General features: G+C 33.2%; 1 protein-coding gene across 1 annotated transcript; it reads right to left on the reverse strand.

Annotated features, from left to right (window-relative positions):
* Positions 1-672: 672 nt before the first annotated feature.
* Positions 673-11,440, reverse strand: LOC132745222 (neuroendocrine convertase 2-like). The gene is made up of 13 exons (XM_060734071.1): positions 11,173-11,440; positions 8,774-8,869; positions 7,877-7,999; positions 6,628-6,762; positions 6,123-6,217; positions 5,536-5,624; positions 4,793-4,992; positions 4,069-4,287; positions 3,537-3,634; positions 3,091-3,197; positions 2,607-2,727; positions 1,749-2,062; positions 673-1,214 (listed from the first exon to the last, which is right to left on the reverse strand). Exons 1-13 carry the CDS (start codon positions 11,347-11,349, stop codon positions 955-957), a joined length of 2,034 nt encoding a protein of 677 aa, XP_060590054.1. The 5' UTR covers positions 11,350-11,440; the 3' UTR covers positions 673-954.
* Between the last annotated feature and the right edge of the window lie 2,931 nt (positions 11,441-14,371).

The following is a 14,371-nucleotide window of genomic DNA, read 5'->3' on the forward strand; positions in this document are numbered from 1 at the left end:
CCCCAAAGTGCGGTCGCTTGTCTAATGTTCAGAAATGCATATGTACCTGTTGGTCAAAATTAGACCTCAAACTTCGTAACGCACTCTGAGGTCGGACCCCAAAGTACGTAACGCCCTTTTGGGTTGGACCCAAAAGTGCGTTTGATCCCAAATTGCGGTGTTACAAAGCTTGACTAAATGTTCAAACCCGGATTGACATGATCTCGTATTAGGAGTGACAGTATGTGGGTAGGATTAAGCGCACGTTTAACTTATTTAAAGAATATGATATATAATGCCACGACCTTGCATTTCTGGTCAGTCCAATCTTTTTATTTTAAGTAATACTGAATGGGTGGTGTGTTCTCTGAATATACCGTATCATAATTATAATAAAAATGTTATAACGATTATGATATCTCGTACATGAATCTTTCAAACTTTAATTAGGGGTACAAATATATACTGAACTTATTGCAAACACAGACATGTATGTAAAATTATTACAACAGGAAAGATATATGTCATTAAGCTATATATCTGCAGCAACATTATTGTTTGAATTTTAATAAAAAATCGAAAAAATCGAAAATGCTTGTATGAAAGAAATATGATAGTAAATTCCGTAAAAAGTGAATGACGCAAGCATGAAATCATTTGTAAACTGTGAAAACCATATTGAAAATAGCAACATTATATTCTGTTACAAAACATTTAATTCTCTTCATGTATGTAATATACACGTGTGTTTAATAACAGAAACATTCTTTATCAGCTTTAAGAAAAATAATTGTTTCTGGAATTCCTTGTAACGAATTCTACATTGAAATTCTCCATTGAAAATAAATCTACATTAAATCATGCATTACAATTCTACATTGAATTCTACATTGATTGCATTACCATGTTGTTTAAAGATTAATCCCATTAGCTCAAAGTCAACAAATTTCTTAATGAACCTAAAACTGATGGCGCCTATTTTTGAAAATGGAAAATTGCAATAGCGCACAGAGCAATAGCAGATATAGATAAGGAAATTATGATAAGATTAAAAACAGATATATAGCTTTCATTCGCAGTTTCTACGATCTCTTTCTCGTCATCTATTTTTTTATTACTGTCACTAAAATCAGTCTTATCATTTATCCTCTTTTCAGTTACATTATAAAATGATTTAAACGGGTGACTGGCAGTTCCAAAAAGTGTAAATGCTAAATTCTTCACCTCTAGTTGTTCTGAAAAAGAATACGATGTTGAAGTTAATATCACAATTGAAAAGCAAAATTCCTTTCCATAAAATGTTAATTCTTTACTCATAAAATTTGTCAACTTTTTATTATTATTATCATTATTATTTTTATTATCATCATCATTATCAAATTTAAATCAGCCCCTAAATTACGCTACACATTAGGATCTAACATTTACCCATAGGCATCTTCTCGTGGTCTTTCAAACAACCAATTATTGGCGAGCTTTCATTATTTTGAAAGCGATGCGGTTTCTAATTCTTACCACTCAGTAGTTAATTTTCACAATTTCGAGTACAAACATGACGTTGTCAGATAAACGGTCAATACAATCTTGCCATTTAAAATTGACTCTATTATTTCAAGTTAAGTAGCAGAAAGTACAATGGATATGAATAGATCAAGGAATGATAAAATATTTTCTCTTTAAGATATTGCGTAATTATAATTTCAACAAGCTTTATTTAAAAGAAGGAAACACATCTAGAAAAGATAGGAACTCCACATAGGAACACATACTTTGATTAATGTTATGGCTTATATTGAAAACAATTGTCCAGTTTCCGGCAGGGTTTTCACCCCAAAAATGAACTGACGTAAAATTCCATATTCTCCATCCTCGTAAGTTTTTTTTACGATTCACATTTCCTTTGCGACTAAGTAGCTGAGAACAGGACCGGTGTGGTGAACAAAGAACAATGTCAAGTAAGTCGTCATGCTGTTTTGTATAGCTTAGACTTATCAACACATGTTCTAAATTGTTTATACAGTCTTTATCGACAGCACATTGGTCAACTTGAAGGTAAGTGCGTATAACATTTTCTCGAGGCAACCTGTAAATAAATAGGTAAATTATGACTTAATACAGAATAACAAGTATACTACACAGCTTAACATCGGCGGGGGTAACAAAATAAAATATTCAGAAAGCAAGAAAACACTTTTAGAATACTTTCAAAATTTATGTTTGTCAAGCAATTCCCTCATGACTAACTGGTATTATTCCAACACTTCATTAACACCAGTTTGCATAAAAAAACGAAATGAAATGACCAATGAAGTAATACATTAGGGTTTAAATTAAAGCGGTTATTTTATTTTATCTTAGCTTTCAAAAATTACTATTCTTCCTCAAATTTATATATGTTTCACCAAATATACTCTTTCGAGAGCAATAAAATCAATAACTTTTAGATAACGATTGAAGACTCGACTTGACTTAGTCTGTTTATGAAAGGTTACGGATTGTGCAAAATCTCGCACCTCTTCTAGTACCGGCTTAAGTAATATTTCTTAGGTCACTCTGCAAAATCTATGTATTTTATAATCTTTGTTGTAGCATCAAACACAGTTTTCGTAAACTTTGTATTTACTGACCGTATCTGCAATTTCGCTTCTTTGACTGTCTTCTGTTTTTGTGGTGGTACGTTTGTCCAATTTCTTGCCATAAGTGTCATTTTTGCAGCATTCATTAATCCAAATCCAAGGAAAGAATCAACTGAAAATATGAAGTTAATGACTGTATGAAAAAAATATTTCTTTACAAAATGTAATTTGCCTAAAGATTTAAGGCTTGTAATGAATAGTTGGGTTATATGATCATTTTCTTTTACTTTGAAGATATTTTACCTGTGGTTTGTGCCTTGTTCGTATTATTTTTTCAATAATTTCTTAGATAAATGTCTGTTGTTCTACACCTTTCTTAAATTAATAGAAAACAATTTAAGAGATAAACATGGCAGTTACAGAAAAAGATCATTGAATGTCATTCAGTTCTTGTTCGATTATAGTTGGTAGCCTTTATTTTTCAACATGATACAGTTACCTTTATAGTTTACTTTAAGGTGTCACTATAACTTACACTGTAGCCCAGCGGCATTTTTCTGAAGTTGTCCGGTGTTTTCTAGTCTTTCATGTGAGGCTGACAATACAATAATGTGTTGTAAATCTCTCCATGTAATGTTAGGACTGAAAAAGCGTTGTTATATACCAAGGTGATTTAGTAATATTCATCTTTTACCTTGCACAGAAATATCTTAGATATATTGACATTTTTATCTATAAACAATATAATATTGAATTCTAGATGACATATAACTTCATATGATAAATCTAACAAAGAGTCACACTTGTGAACGCTTTTGGATAGCTACAAATGATTGAGGTGTAATAATTTTATATCTTTTTACGAAACTATGAAACTGCTTTCATTTTGTTTAGTTTGAAATGACCACTTAAAAAATAGACAAAAGCTCAAAACGTGAATGTCATTATAACAGTCGAGCGTTCCATGGTTTTTATACTCACTTTGCCTGTAGAGTTAAAGCATTTATACCAGAAGCTAAAGCAGTTGAAGCAGATGTTCCCCTAAAATCATCACACTTGTTGTCGTGCGTTGTAGTCTCCTGTGTTAAGCAAAAGAAAAGAACAATCATGGTACCTTAATGACCTTATCGGGGCTACATTCTATTGGAACGTCCAAATTATTATTCATAATCAAACTGATGGAAATGGCCAAAAAGTTGTGACTGGGCTACATTAAGCTTAGGTTTACGAAATACATTTCATTAGACAAAAACGTCTCCAATAATTGAATCAAATAATCTATATAATGCACTGACAGCAAGAATTCTTCTTATGATTACATACTTGCCCCTTTTCACTTTCATTTGTGATGTATCAATGTAATTGAGGTCAATATCAAAGCGAACAGTTATATACTTAATGTTATTCTTGTGTGTATTTTCTCAAATATGTATTGAAATGTTACCAAGGGATGATACTGAAAATTTGTTTTTTGCGTACTTCTAATATTTCTATATACATGTACATAGCTTACTAGTTTCCCATGTCCGTTTAGAGTTTTAAACTCCCCGTAAGTGGATGCCAAGGTAGAGGCACATGGAATAGTATATGAGGGTCTTGATCCGTTCTTGCCAACACTTGAGATGGTGACAGTGTATATGCTGCTAGCCAGAGTTTCTATGTTACAATCATATATATGACCATGTCTATTTCCTGCAGAAAACACAAAGATGTTTCCTCTACCTTTTCGACCCTTTAACAGAAATAATAATTTGTGATTTTTTTACGAGAACAATGTACTAAGACATAAATCAATTACATTCATCAACTAGTTCAGAAACAGCTTGTGAGCATTCAAATTTAATATGTTACATTTTCATTCAAAAATAGTATAGATCATATGGTGACTTTCCAGCTATACTGTTGGAGGAAAATCTCAGGAGCCTTTCTGTGCATTATTTCAGCCACGAACGGACACCTTAGCAGAACCGCCGACATGCCGTAAGCTAGCTGGATAACTTCCTCGCATGAAAAAATGGTTTGAATCCAACTACCTTTACTACTCGGACACAGACGCCCCTTAAGGCATTACATTTGTATCCTTAGTTCAAAGACATAGAGCCCAAAAAGCAATCTAAATGAAGGAGAAAAGCAACAAGTTTTAGTTTTAATTTTTCAGCAACTTGTGTTGATTACTTTGCAGCCTAGGTTATTCTTTACTAGGAAAACACAACTTCAATTAACGAAATAATATTTACCTTTGTAACGCCTTCTTTTAGAGCTGATTTCATGTATAGTGAAGCCTTTCTAAATTTACCAGCTAGATTGAAACTGCATGAATATATATCTATTTCATCCCTTTTATAAACAATAGCTGATGGAATATGTTCTGTTGATAAGGCAAATCCATGAAACATCCATGATTCGGGACTGTCGCCAGGATGGAACACTTTTAAAGCTAAGATATCAAAATGGAACATTATCTTAAAATGCGAAAGATTAATGCATGATGAACGTTTCTACCGGTAATATCTTAACATATTTGTTTAGATTATTACGACAAATCAAATTGAAATAGTGCATAAGTGTACCTATAATCATTATAAGAAATCTTAGACGTCTCCTTTGACGGCCAGACAGGAAGCCGACCCGAAAATGATTAATATAAGCTTCCACTATTTGTTTCACAATCAAGCGAAAATTTATCTGTTTAAACTAAACACTAGTCGAAATTCTTATTTCGATGTTTAAAAAATCCAGAAACATTCGTTTATAAGATATATAAGATAAGTTAAATTTTTGCTATACTGGAACATTTAACACAATACTGTAAAAATTCTAAGCATCATTGAAGATATCGAAAATTTATTATTCATTAAATTACACAATGGTAAATACATTGTATACAAAAACACCAAAATGGAATTTAGATAAGTTTAATGTTTCTTGCACGTGTTGATTCAAGTAAAGAGATGTCTTGAATAATGTAAAAAAAGTAAACCTGCTACTTTTGACTCAAATGCTACTCCAGAAGAACATTTGTTGTTTCCAAACACAGCAGCAATTAGTCCGGCAGCCTTTGTGCCATGGCTACAAAATATTCATTTTACATCTTTGCATATCAAACAAAATAATCTATATCATTTCACTGTCTAACGATACTGGGGATGCTCATGCAATATACACTTATTATACAAAAAACCCTAATGTACGTAACTTTAAATGGACCTCATCATATTAAAAAAAGAGTATTTTAAGAGAATTGAGCTGTTTGACGAAGTTCACATGATTGAATTTGAATCGCCGATAAATTATGAAAAAGAGTGTAAAATGATATTTTTACAAATATTGTACAGTGTTAATTGTCGATCATAAGTTCAAAAGTTCTGTTTAAGGTTTCTACTATTTTCAACAAACACTCTCTGTCGGTCTGTCTCAAAGCCTTTTTTTGTTTTGTTTGTCAGTCCTTTTTTGTTTGTTTGTTTGTTTGTCTTTGGTTATTATTTCATTGAGCTCCTCAAGGACCGTTAAGTTTAAGAAACTAACAAATGTTTAATAATATTAATATAAAAGGTAAAAACGTCTTACCTAGTAGCTTCTGATGTTTCGATGAAGTCTCTAAAACGTGGAGGGTAAACATGGCTATGGTTTTTGTCAACGAAACTATATGAAAGATCACTGGCCTGAAAATGATTTATATACTCATATATATATGTATGTATATTATCAAATTAAGTAACATATTTAAAGTGGTCCACTTCTCGATTATATTGTAAAGATAAAATGTTTTTTTTTTATTAATTACCTTGACAAAAAACAAACATGCAACAGATATTGTTGCAAATTCATCTTTAGGGTTTGTAAATGCTGTGTATTATCCATGTTGCTTTCCGCTGATGGAGGTAATGAAGAAACAATATATTGATTAAGTAATGTGTACTATAATGTAACAAGTGAACACATTACAAGGCTCAGTATTCGGCTTTTCTATTATTTTTAACGCTTATTAATTCGTCACTATGATGCCCTCAGGTAAATGTACACTCTTCTATGGTATAAATTACTTGTGCTATCGTTCTTTCTAAGAACTAACAATGTTAGATTTTAAGTCAGGATGGTCCACTTCTACTCCAATATCAACAACTGCCACGCTGACGCCATGTCCAGTGTAACCAAGTGACCAGGCTTCTTGAACAGCCATTCCATAGTATGGCCAGCATTGGCCTTTCTGCAAATACCATGTAATGACAACACGTTTTAAGCTCCATGCTTCCAGAAGAGACAGAATGTTTAAAGAAAATCAAATTTGAGAAAAATGAATTAATATTTTAAGAAATATAAAAAGATTCAAGATTCAAGTAATTATGTTATGTGCTATTTATGACTGATTTTGCAATAATTATTTCCATATTTCTACGGTGTGACTAACGCACTAAGGGCTATGTTTGCATGTTTTGGGACCTTTTTGGTTATTTACGTGGATTGAAAGTACCGTTTGCAGCGTGTCAATTACTTTTGTTGTTCATTTCACAATATTTCTCTTTTAAATTCATTTTCAAAGTTTACATGAACATTTACATTAATGTTCGAAACTGTATTTAAAAGTAAAATATTGTGAAGTGCAAAAACATGTTATTCACTCACAACAAACGCCAATTGAAATCTACGAAATATCTCCAGAAAAGTTAAGTACAAGTATGCAAAACATATATGGTGATTAATACTTCAAATCAGTTTTAAATGGCATATAACATGTGAATTATTTCTTTAAATTATTTGAATTTGAATATTATTACTTTTCTTAAAGGCTGATTTACATGAAATCTTTTGACTAATCTTGAGACATGCAGCTCATTTCTTGTAACGGTGTAATTAAGTTGTTACATTTTATCGAAAACTAGTTCAGGAATATCCAAGAGCTATACATTTGTCAAAATAATAAACGAAATAATAAACGAAATATTCAAACTCTATTTGATTTGTTCTGTTTTAGTTATAACAACGTTTGTTTTTTTCGCATTTAGTGTTCAATGCATTGACTTTAACTTAAAGAATAACAAAAAAAAGAAACAAAAAAAAAACATGCAAAAAGCATTTCACCAAAGGATGTGGTGACTATTTATGTTCTTAGTCCACACATTTCAATACCAGATGATCTGTATTAAGTGTGCTGTGATTTAATACTACTCCCGAACCAGAACGTCTCTTAATGATGACATAAACGTATCTATATTCTAATTTATTATTATAGATTTGTTACTCACTATCATAATCGAATGTGGAAAATAATCAGTTATCTAACTCCACTTATCTGATCTTATCTATAATGGAATTATACTTGCATATGCAGATCTCTTGCGTCGGAGTATCCATCTGCTGAACATTGTTTTTGCTGGTTCACTGGTTTGGTTTCCTCCAGTATGATATCTAACGATTCCCTTTTCACTTTTTTCAATGTTTAAAATCTGAAATGAAAAACGTGTCTTTTATAAACTCATAAACATTCTTGTATTCTACTGTAGAATAAATTATTATAGATTCCTTATGTATAGCGTCTGGCCATTAGAGCTTGAATTTGGCACCTTGCATATCCTGAATCCCTTGCACATGAATAGACGATCACATCGTTTGGACTATATTCTGGTGAAATATAAAGTGTGTAAATGCATAATTCGCGTCCAAGTGCCCAGAAATTACGTGCATTGGCTTTCAATTGTCATTTTGAACTTATAGTTTACGTAGGCGGTCACAAAGGTAAAGAAACGTACTTATTTATAAGTTTCAACGTGTTCGTCGGTGGCCAAGACATGAGTTTATTGCAAAAAAGAAAGGTCGCAGTGCTAGAAGCAACGTGCATCCATGTTCTATAGAAAAATGTGTGTAAAAGTAACGATGCAACGCCGGGCAAGGGCTCAATAACATGCAATGTCCAGATCGTTTGAACATGAAAAGAGGCCCAACGTAGGGAGGTCCAAACGATTCCTTTTTACTTAGGAAGGAAACTGCGGTCATGGCATATAACAGACGCATTAGTTACTTGTAAACTGTTATTCGCATATTTTAAGTATTTAACGTGATGCAGGTGAAAATATGGTGTCACGACATACTTGTAATATTTACTAGTAATTACCTTGATTATAAATCTGATTGTATAACCTCAAATGTTTCTAAAAACCAAACACAGATTTAAACCAAAAACATGAAAGGTTGATAATTCTGTAAAATGAAATTAATGTTACCTTGTCAACGAAAAAGCCCTTGAAAGCCTTTATATCAACTGTGATGCCCTCTGTGGGCGACATATTCCCTTCGAACAAGAGTATATTGGATACAAGCTGCAATGGAATCAAAATCATATCATACTTACTTACAATTTTGTATAATGTATTAATTAATAATAACTTTTGTCTGCTTGAATGTAACAAACTATTTACATTTTATTTTGTAATCTTTTTGCAAGTTACAGTTTGCCTTTTGCTTAACTTGAGCACATGTGTTTACAATAACTGATGATAACCACTCAGATGACATCCTATTACTTACATATGATATTGAAATTATGATTGTTTTAACGCAGAAAACATACGCTTTTATTGTCGATCTACCTCAATAATTATGTTTATTTTATGCTTTTCAGTGGATAACTGACTTATCCGTGAAAATTATATTTGATAATTGCACAGTGAAAATTATCAAAATATAATTTCACACTTTTCAATGACGAAACTACTTTTTTAAGATTTTCCCCATGTGGTACCTCAATTTTATTTTTGCTGACAAATCTGACAATGTCAGGCTGTTTAAAGAAAAAGCAAAGCTGAAATTGATAATAGTATAAATGTCAAAAGTAATCAAAAGGAAAAAACTTACTTCTATTCATTCAAATACCAATCACCAAATTTAGTCTCTAAATTTTTTTTGTTTAATTTTTACAGTCTAAAAAATACATTCCTTCCACATGTAAAACTGCTCTTGATGACATTTAGGCATATAAAAGTATCCTACGAGCAATAACTGCCTTATGCTTTATGAAAAATTGAAAAGCAATGATAACCATTATCGTAGAATAAGTAAACAGCCCAGCGTTCCTGAACCATTTTCTAAGTTTTCCATTTTCCTAGCTGCTTTTTTAATTTTTTCACATCTGTCAACACTTATTTTCGTCTGTTACAATCCTCAAATAAGTTTTCTTTCTTTTAAAAGGTGTATGACTAACAAATCCAAATGATATCTCTCTGAATCAAACACAATTATTTTCCTCCCGTGAAATACACAACTTTAAAAAATGGCTGCCGCTTACATTTAACAAAGCTATATTGTAAATTCCTGGTAAAATTATCTCCTACAAGATCAATCAGATGATTAAAACCCCAACAAACGCCCCTCGTTCCGGGTAAGGCTTTATCTAAACACTCACATGGCGATAAGTCTAAACCCAGTGCAAACGTCCGAAGCTAGTGCTTATTTTCAATTAATACTACATCATAACATTTACGTCTTTTTATATTATAAATCTACAAAGAGAGCGTGTATAGCTATACACCAAGTTTAAAACACCCTACGAGTTTTAACTACTTTCTTTAATCTGACCATTTTTTATTTATTTTTTTTTTCTTTGGTCAATTTTAATTTTTATAATTTTTTTTAAAAGAACAGTAAGGGTAATACTAATTACCTCTCAACTTTAAACGTATTATTGAAAACGATAAAAGCAAGATAAATGAAAAACATTTTTTTAAGATACCATTAATTGTAGCACATATCTTTTATTTATGTACGTCTTATATGCTAGTATATATCTGCCATATCTGTAATTGCACTGTGCATTTTGCCGCATGGGTCGTTCACATACTGGTTTGATATGAATAAAACTTGTAAAACTTATCTTCAACAATACTGCTAACTTGGTACATTTTCTTTACGGTGTAATTATGTTTTTACATATCTGGCACGTTTTAACCCACGTATTTTTGTTAGACTGTATCATATAAAGCTACAGTCTCACTTACATCCCGGCAAAGTCCCGGGAGAGCCCCGGTAGACGTCCGGGGTGATCCGGGGACGACCGGGGTACGACCGGGAACAACCGGGGTACATCCGTAACTCTGCCGGCAAAGTCCTGGATGGTCCGGGATGATCCGGGAACATCCGGCATTCGACCCCGAGACCTTACCGGGATGGTCCTGGGCTCTGGGAGTAAGTGAGACCGAGGCTTAAAATAGAATTACAATGTCTACATGTAATACTGCACATATCCAGAAGCGTAGAAAAATGTGGGTTTTTTCTCTATCATGATTTTTAATTTGTTTTAATGTTTCTACCGGTAAAATCTTGATCCCATACTAACTTGCCAACATCACAATATTCAAAGTCACGCGCCGTTTTGAAGCAATACTGCGAAATTATATCCGGCTAACAGAACATCTTTAAATTTTTCGGAAGTGACGTTGAAATAGCTAATTGAAATATTAAACATTTTCATAATATGTAAACAGCGCAAATTGTTATAAATTACGTAAACTAACAAAAACCCTGTCATAACATAATCATTCTCAGCATAATCATTCTCAGTTGACTTTTGCTATATAATGATAAATAAATAATGATTTATAACGTTTATTAACCAACGATTGTTTACCTTTCTGACATATTTAAGTCCAAATCTTTGTGACTCTAGTGTTACTGTATCTATCCATTTCTCCTGTATTTGAATAATGTATTCCTGCTTCCGAATCTTGTCTTTCTTTTCTAGCACTTCTGAAAATGCTAGAACAATAAAAAATATTAAATACCACATATAAACAAAATATTTCATTATCTACAAAGAAAATTTGTCGCGGTAGTCAAAATGATAATGGTTGAGTTAATTTAACCATGTTGTTATTGTTTAACCTTTCGAATACAGGTTTCGGTTTTATCGCAAGCTTACATTTTTATCTATACGCATTAGTCATATTGTCGGATGATGTTTTCATAACTCATCCGTTTATCTTAATGCGCAGTTATTGACTTTTCATTAATAATGTACTTCGTACTGGTTAACGACCAAGTCAAGTGCTTCTTAATGACTAAGTTCAGTTCTGATTAACGACAGAGTCCAGTACTGGTTAATGACCCAAGTTTAACACTTGTCAATGATCAAGTCCAGTACTGGTTAATGAACAAGTCGGGTACTGGTTAATGATCAAGTCAAGTACTTGTTAATTACCAAGTCAAGTACTGGTTAACGATCAAGTCAAGTACTTCTTAATGACCAAGTCGAGTACTGATTAAAGACCAAGTCCAGTTCTGGTTAATGACCAAATCTAGAACTGGTTCATGATCAAGTCCAGTACTGATTAATGAACAAGTCAAGTTCTAGTTAATTACCAAGTCTATAACTGGTTAATGACCAAGTTAAGTATTTGTAAATGACCAAGTCAAGTACTAGTTAATGACCAAGTCTAGTACTGTTAAATGATCAAGTCTAGTACAGGTTACTGACCAAATCAAGTACTTGTAAATGACCAAGTCAAGTACTAGTCAATGACCAAGTCTAGTATTGGTAAATGATCAAGTCAAGTACTGGTTTATGACCAAGTCTAGAAGTGGTTTATGATCAGTTCAAGTACTGGTTAATGACCAAGTCTTGTACTGGTTAACGACCAAGTCAAGTAGTAGCTAATGACTGCGTCTAGAGTACAGGTCAATGACTAGTCCAGTACTGGTTAATGACTAAGTCATGTACTGGTAAATGATCAAGTCTAGTACTGGTAAATGATCAAGTCTAGTACTGATTAATGATCAAGTCCAGTACTGGTTAATGAACAAGTCAAGAACTGGTAAATGACCAAGTCAAGAATTGGTTAATGACAAAGTTTAGTAATGGTTAATGACCAAGTCAAGTACTGGTTAACGACCAAGTCAAGTACTTCTTAATGACCAAATCTATTACTGATTAACGACAAGGTCCAGTTCTGGTTAATAAACAAGACTAACACTGGTTAATGATCAAGTCCAGTACTGGTTAACCCTTTTCCTCATGAGCATATTGTGAAAAATGGCCGTTTTCACTGAAAAGCCTCCTGTTACAAGTTCAAACTGCTATGAAACTATGAAAAATGCTTCAATACTAATATAACTTGGCACAAATATTGACTGGACCATTGCCTTTGTAACGACATGCTTAATCGTAAATTTCCTGTTATCATGGCAACGAGGGGACATCTCAAAATTGCCAAAAATCAATATTTTGCCTCGATTTTTCTATCAAAATTTATTTCAAAGTGCTGCAACTTCTCAAGGGATTGAGAAAGGGTCAAAGGCTTTTAAGTGTTGGTTACACGTTACCTTATGATCGACCTGGGGTCATTTTTAGCCTTTCACAAGTACAAAATTTTCTTGGCTATGAGGGGGAATCCGATCCCCCTTCAAACCGCCCAAACAGAAGGGGGACATCCCCCTTTTGGCAACCCCCTGATGTATCTGTTGGATGGGGGGCGCCGCCCAAATAGTGCTCACTTTTTAGCAACATTTCTCAAACGAAGACATGTGTTTGGGGCCAAAATCAAAATAGGACATTTTTTCACTATTTCAGGCCTAAAAAAAGGGGGGTGGGGTCGAAAGTGCGTTGTTTCGCGTATATATGAGGTAACGGGTTAATGAACAAGTCAAGTACTAGTTAATGACCAAGTCTAGAACTTGTGAATGACCAAGTTAATTACTTGTAAATGACCAAATCAAGTACTTGTAAATGACCAAGTCAAGTGCTAGTTAATGGCCAAGTCTAGTACTGGTTAATGATCAAGTCTTGTACTGGTTTATGACCAAGTCTAGAACTGGTAAATGATCAGTCAAGTACTGGTAAATGACCAAGTCTAGAACTGATTAATGACCAAGCTAAGTACGTGAAAATGACTAAGTCAAGTAGTACTAGTTAATGACCAAGTCTAGTACTGGTAAATGATCAAGTCTAATACTGGTTAATGACCAAGTCAAGTACTTGTTAATGACCAAGTCAAGTACTAGTTAATGGCCAAGTCTAGTACTGGTTAATGATCAAGTCGAGTACTGGTTTATGCCCAAGTCTTGTACTGGTAAACGACCAAGTCAAGTACTAGCTATTGACCGGGTCTAGTACTGGTCAATGATCAAGTTCAGTACTGGTTAATGACCAAGTCATGTACTAGTTAATGACCAAGTCTAGTACCGGTAAATGATCAAGTCAAGTACTGATTAATGACCAAGTTAACTACTGGTAAATGACCAAGTCCAGTACTAGTAAATGACTGAGTCAAAAACTGGTAAATGACCAAGTCAAGTACTGGTTTATGACCAAGTCTAGAACTGGTTAATGATCAGGTCAAGTACTTGTTAATGACCAAGTCTTATACCGGTTAACGACCAAGTCAAGTTCTAGCTAATGACCAGGTCTAGTACTGGTCAATGACCAAGTCCAGTACTGGTTAATGACCAAGTCATGTACTGGTAAATGACCAAGTCTAGTACTGGTACATGATCGAGTCTAGTACTGGTTCATTACCAAATCATGTACTGGTAAATGACCAAGTCTAGCACTAGTAAATGACCGAGTAAAAAACTGGTTAATGACCAAGTCAAGTTTTATTGATAACCAAGTCCTGTACTGATTAATGACCAAGTCTAGTACTTGTTAATGACCAAATGCAGTGCTACCAGTATTAATTCATGACCAAGTCTAGTATGGGTTAATGACCAGGCCATGTACTGATTAATGACCAAGTCTAGTACTGGTTAATTATCAAGTCACGTACTTGTTATTGAGCAAGTCTAGTACTAGTTAATGACCAAGACTAGTCCTGGTTAATGACCAAGTTAAG

The sequence above is a fragment of the Ruditapes philippinarum genome, unplaced genomic scaffold (assembly GCF_026571515.1).
Source record: "Ruditapes philippinarum isolate M1 unplaced genomic scaffold, ASM2657151v2 ctg3395_1_1_1_1, whole genome shotgun sequence".
Classification (NCBI taxonomy): Eukaryota; Metazoa; Mollusca; class Bivalvia; order Venerida; family Veneridae; genus Ruditapes; species Ruditapes philippinarum.

Excerpts from the sequence above, each read along its gene's own strand:
- LOC132745222 (XM_060734071.1), bottom strand. The coding sequence starts at position 11,349 with ATGAAATATTTTGTTTATATGTGGTATTTAATATTTTTTATTGTTCTA. Across the intron at positions 5,625-6,122 it reads GAAACATCAGAAGCTACTAG|CCATGGCACAAAGGCTGCCG; the intron begins GTAAGACGTTTT and ends AATATTTTGTAG. Across the intron at positions 3,635-4,068 it reads TAAACGGACATGGGAAACTA|GAGACTACAACGCACGACAA; the intron begins GTAAGCTATGTA and ends TGCTTAACACAG.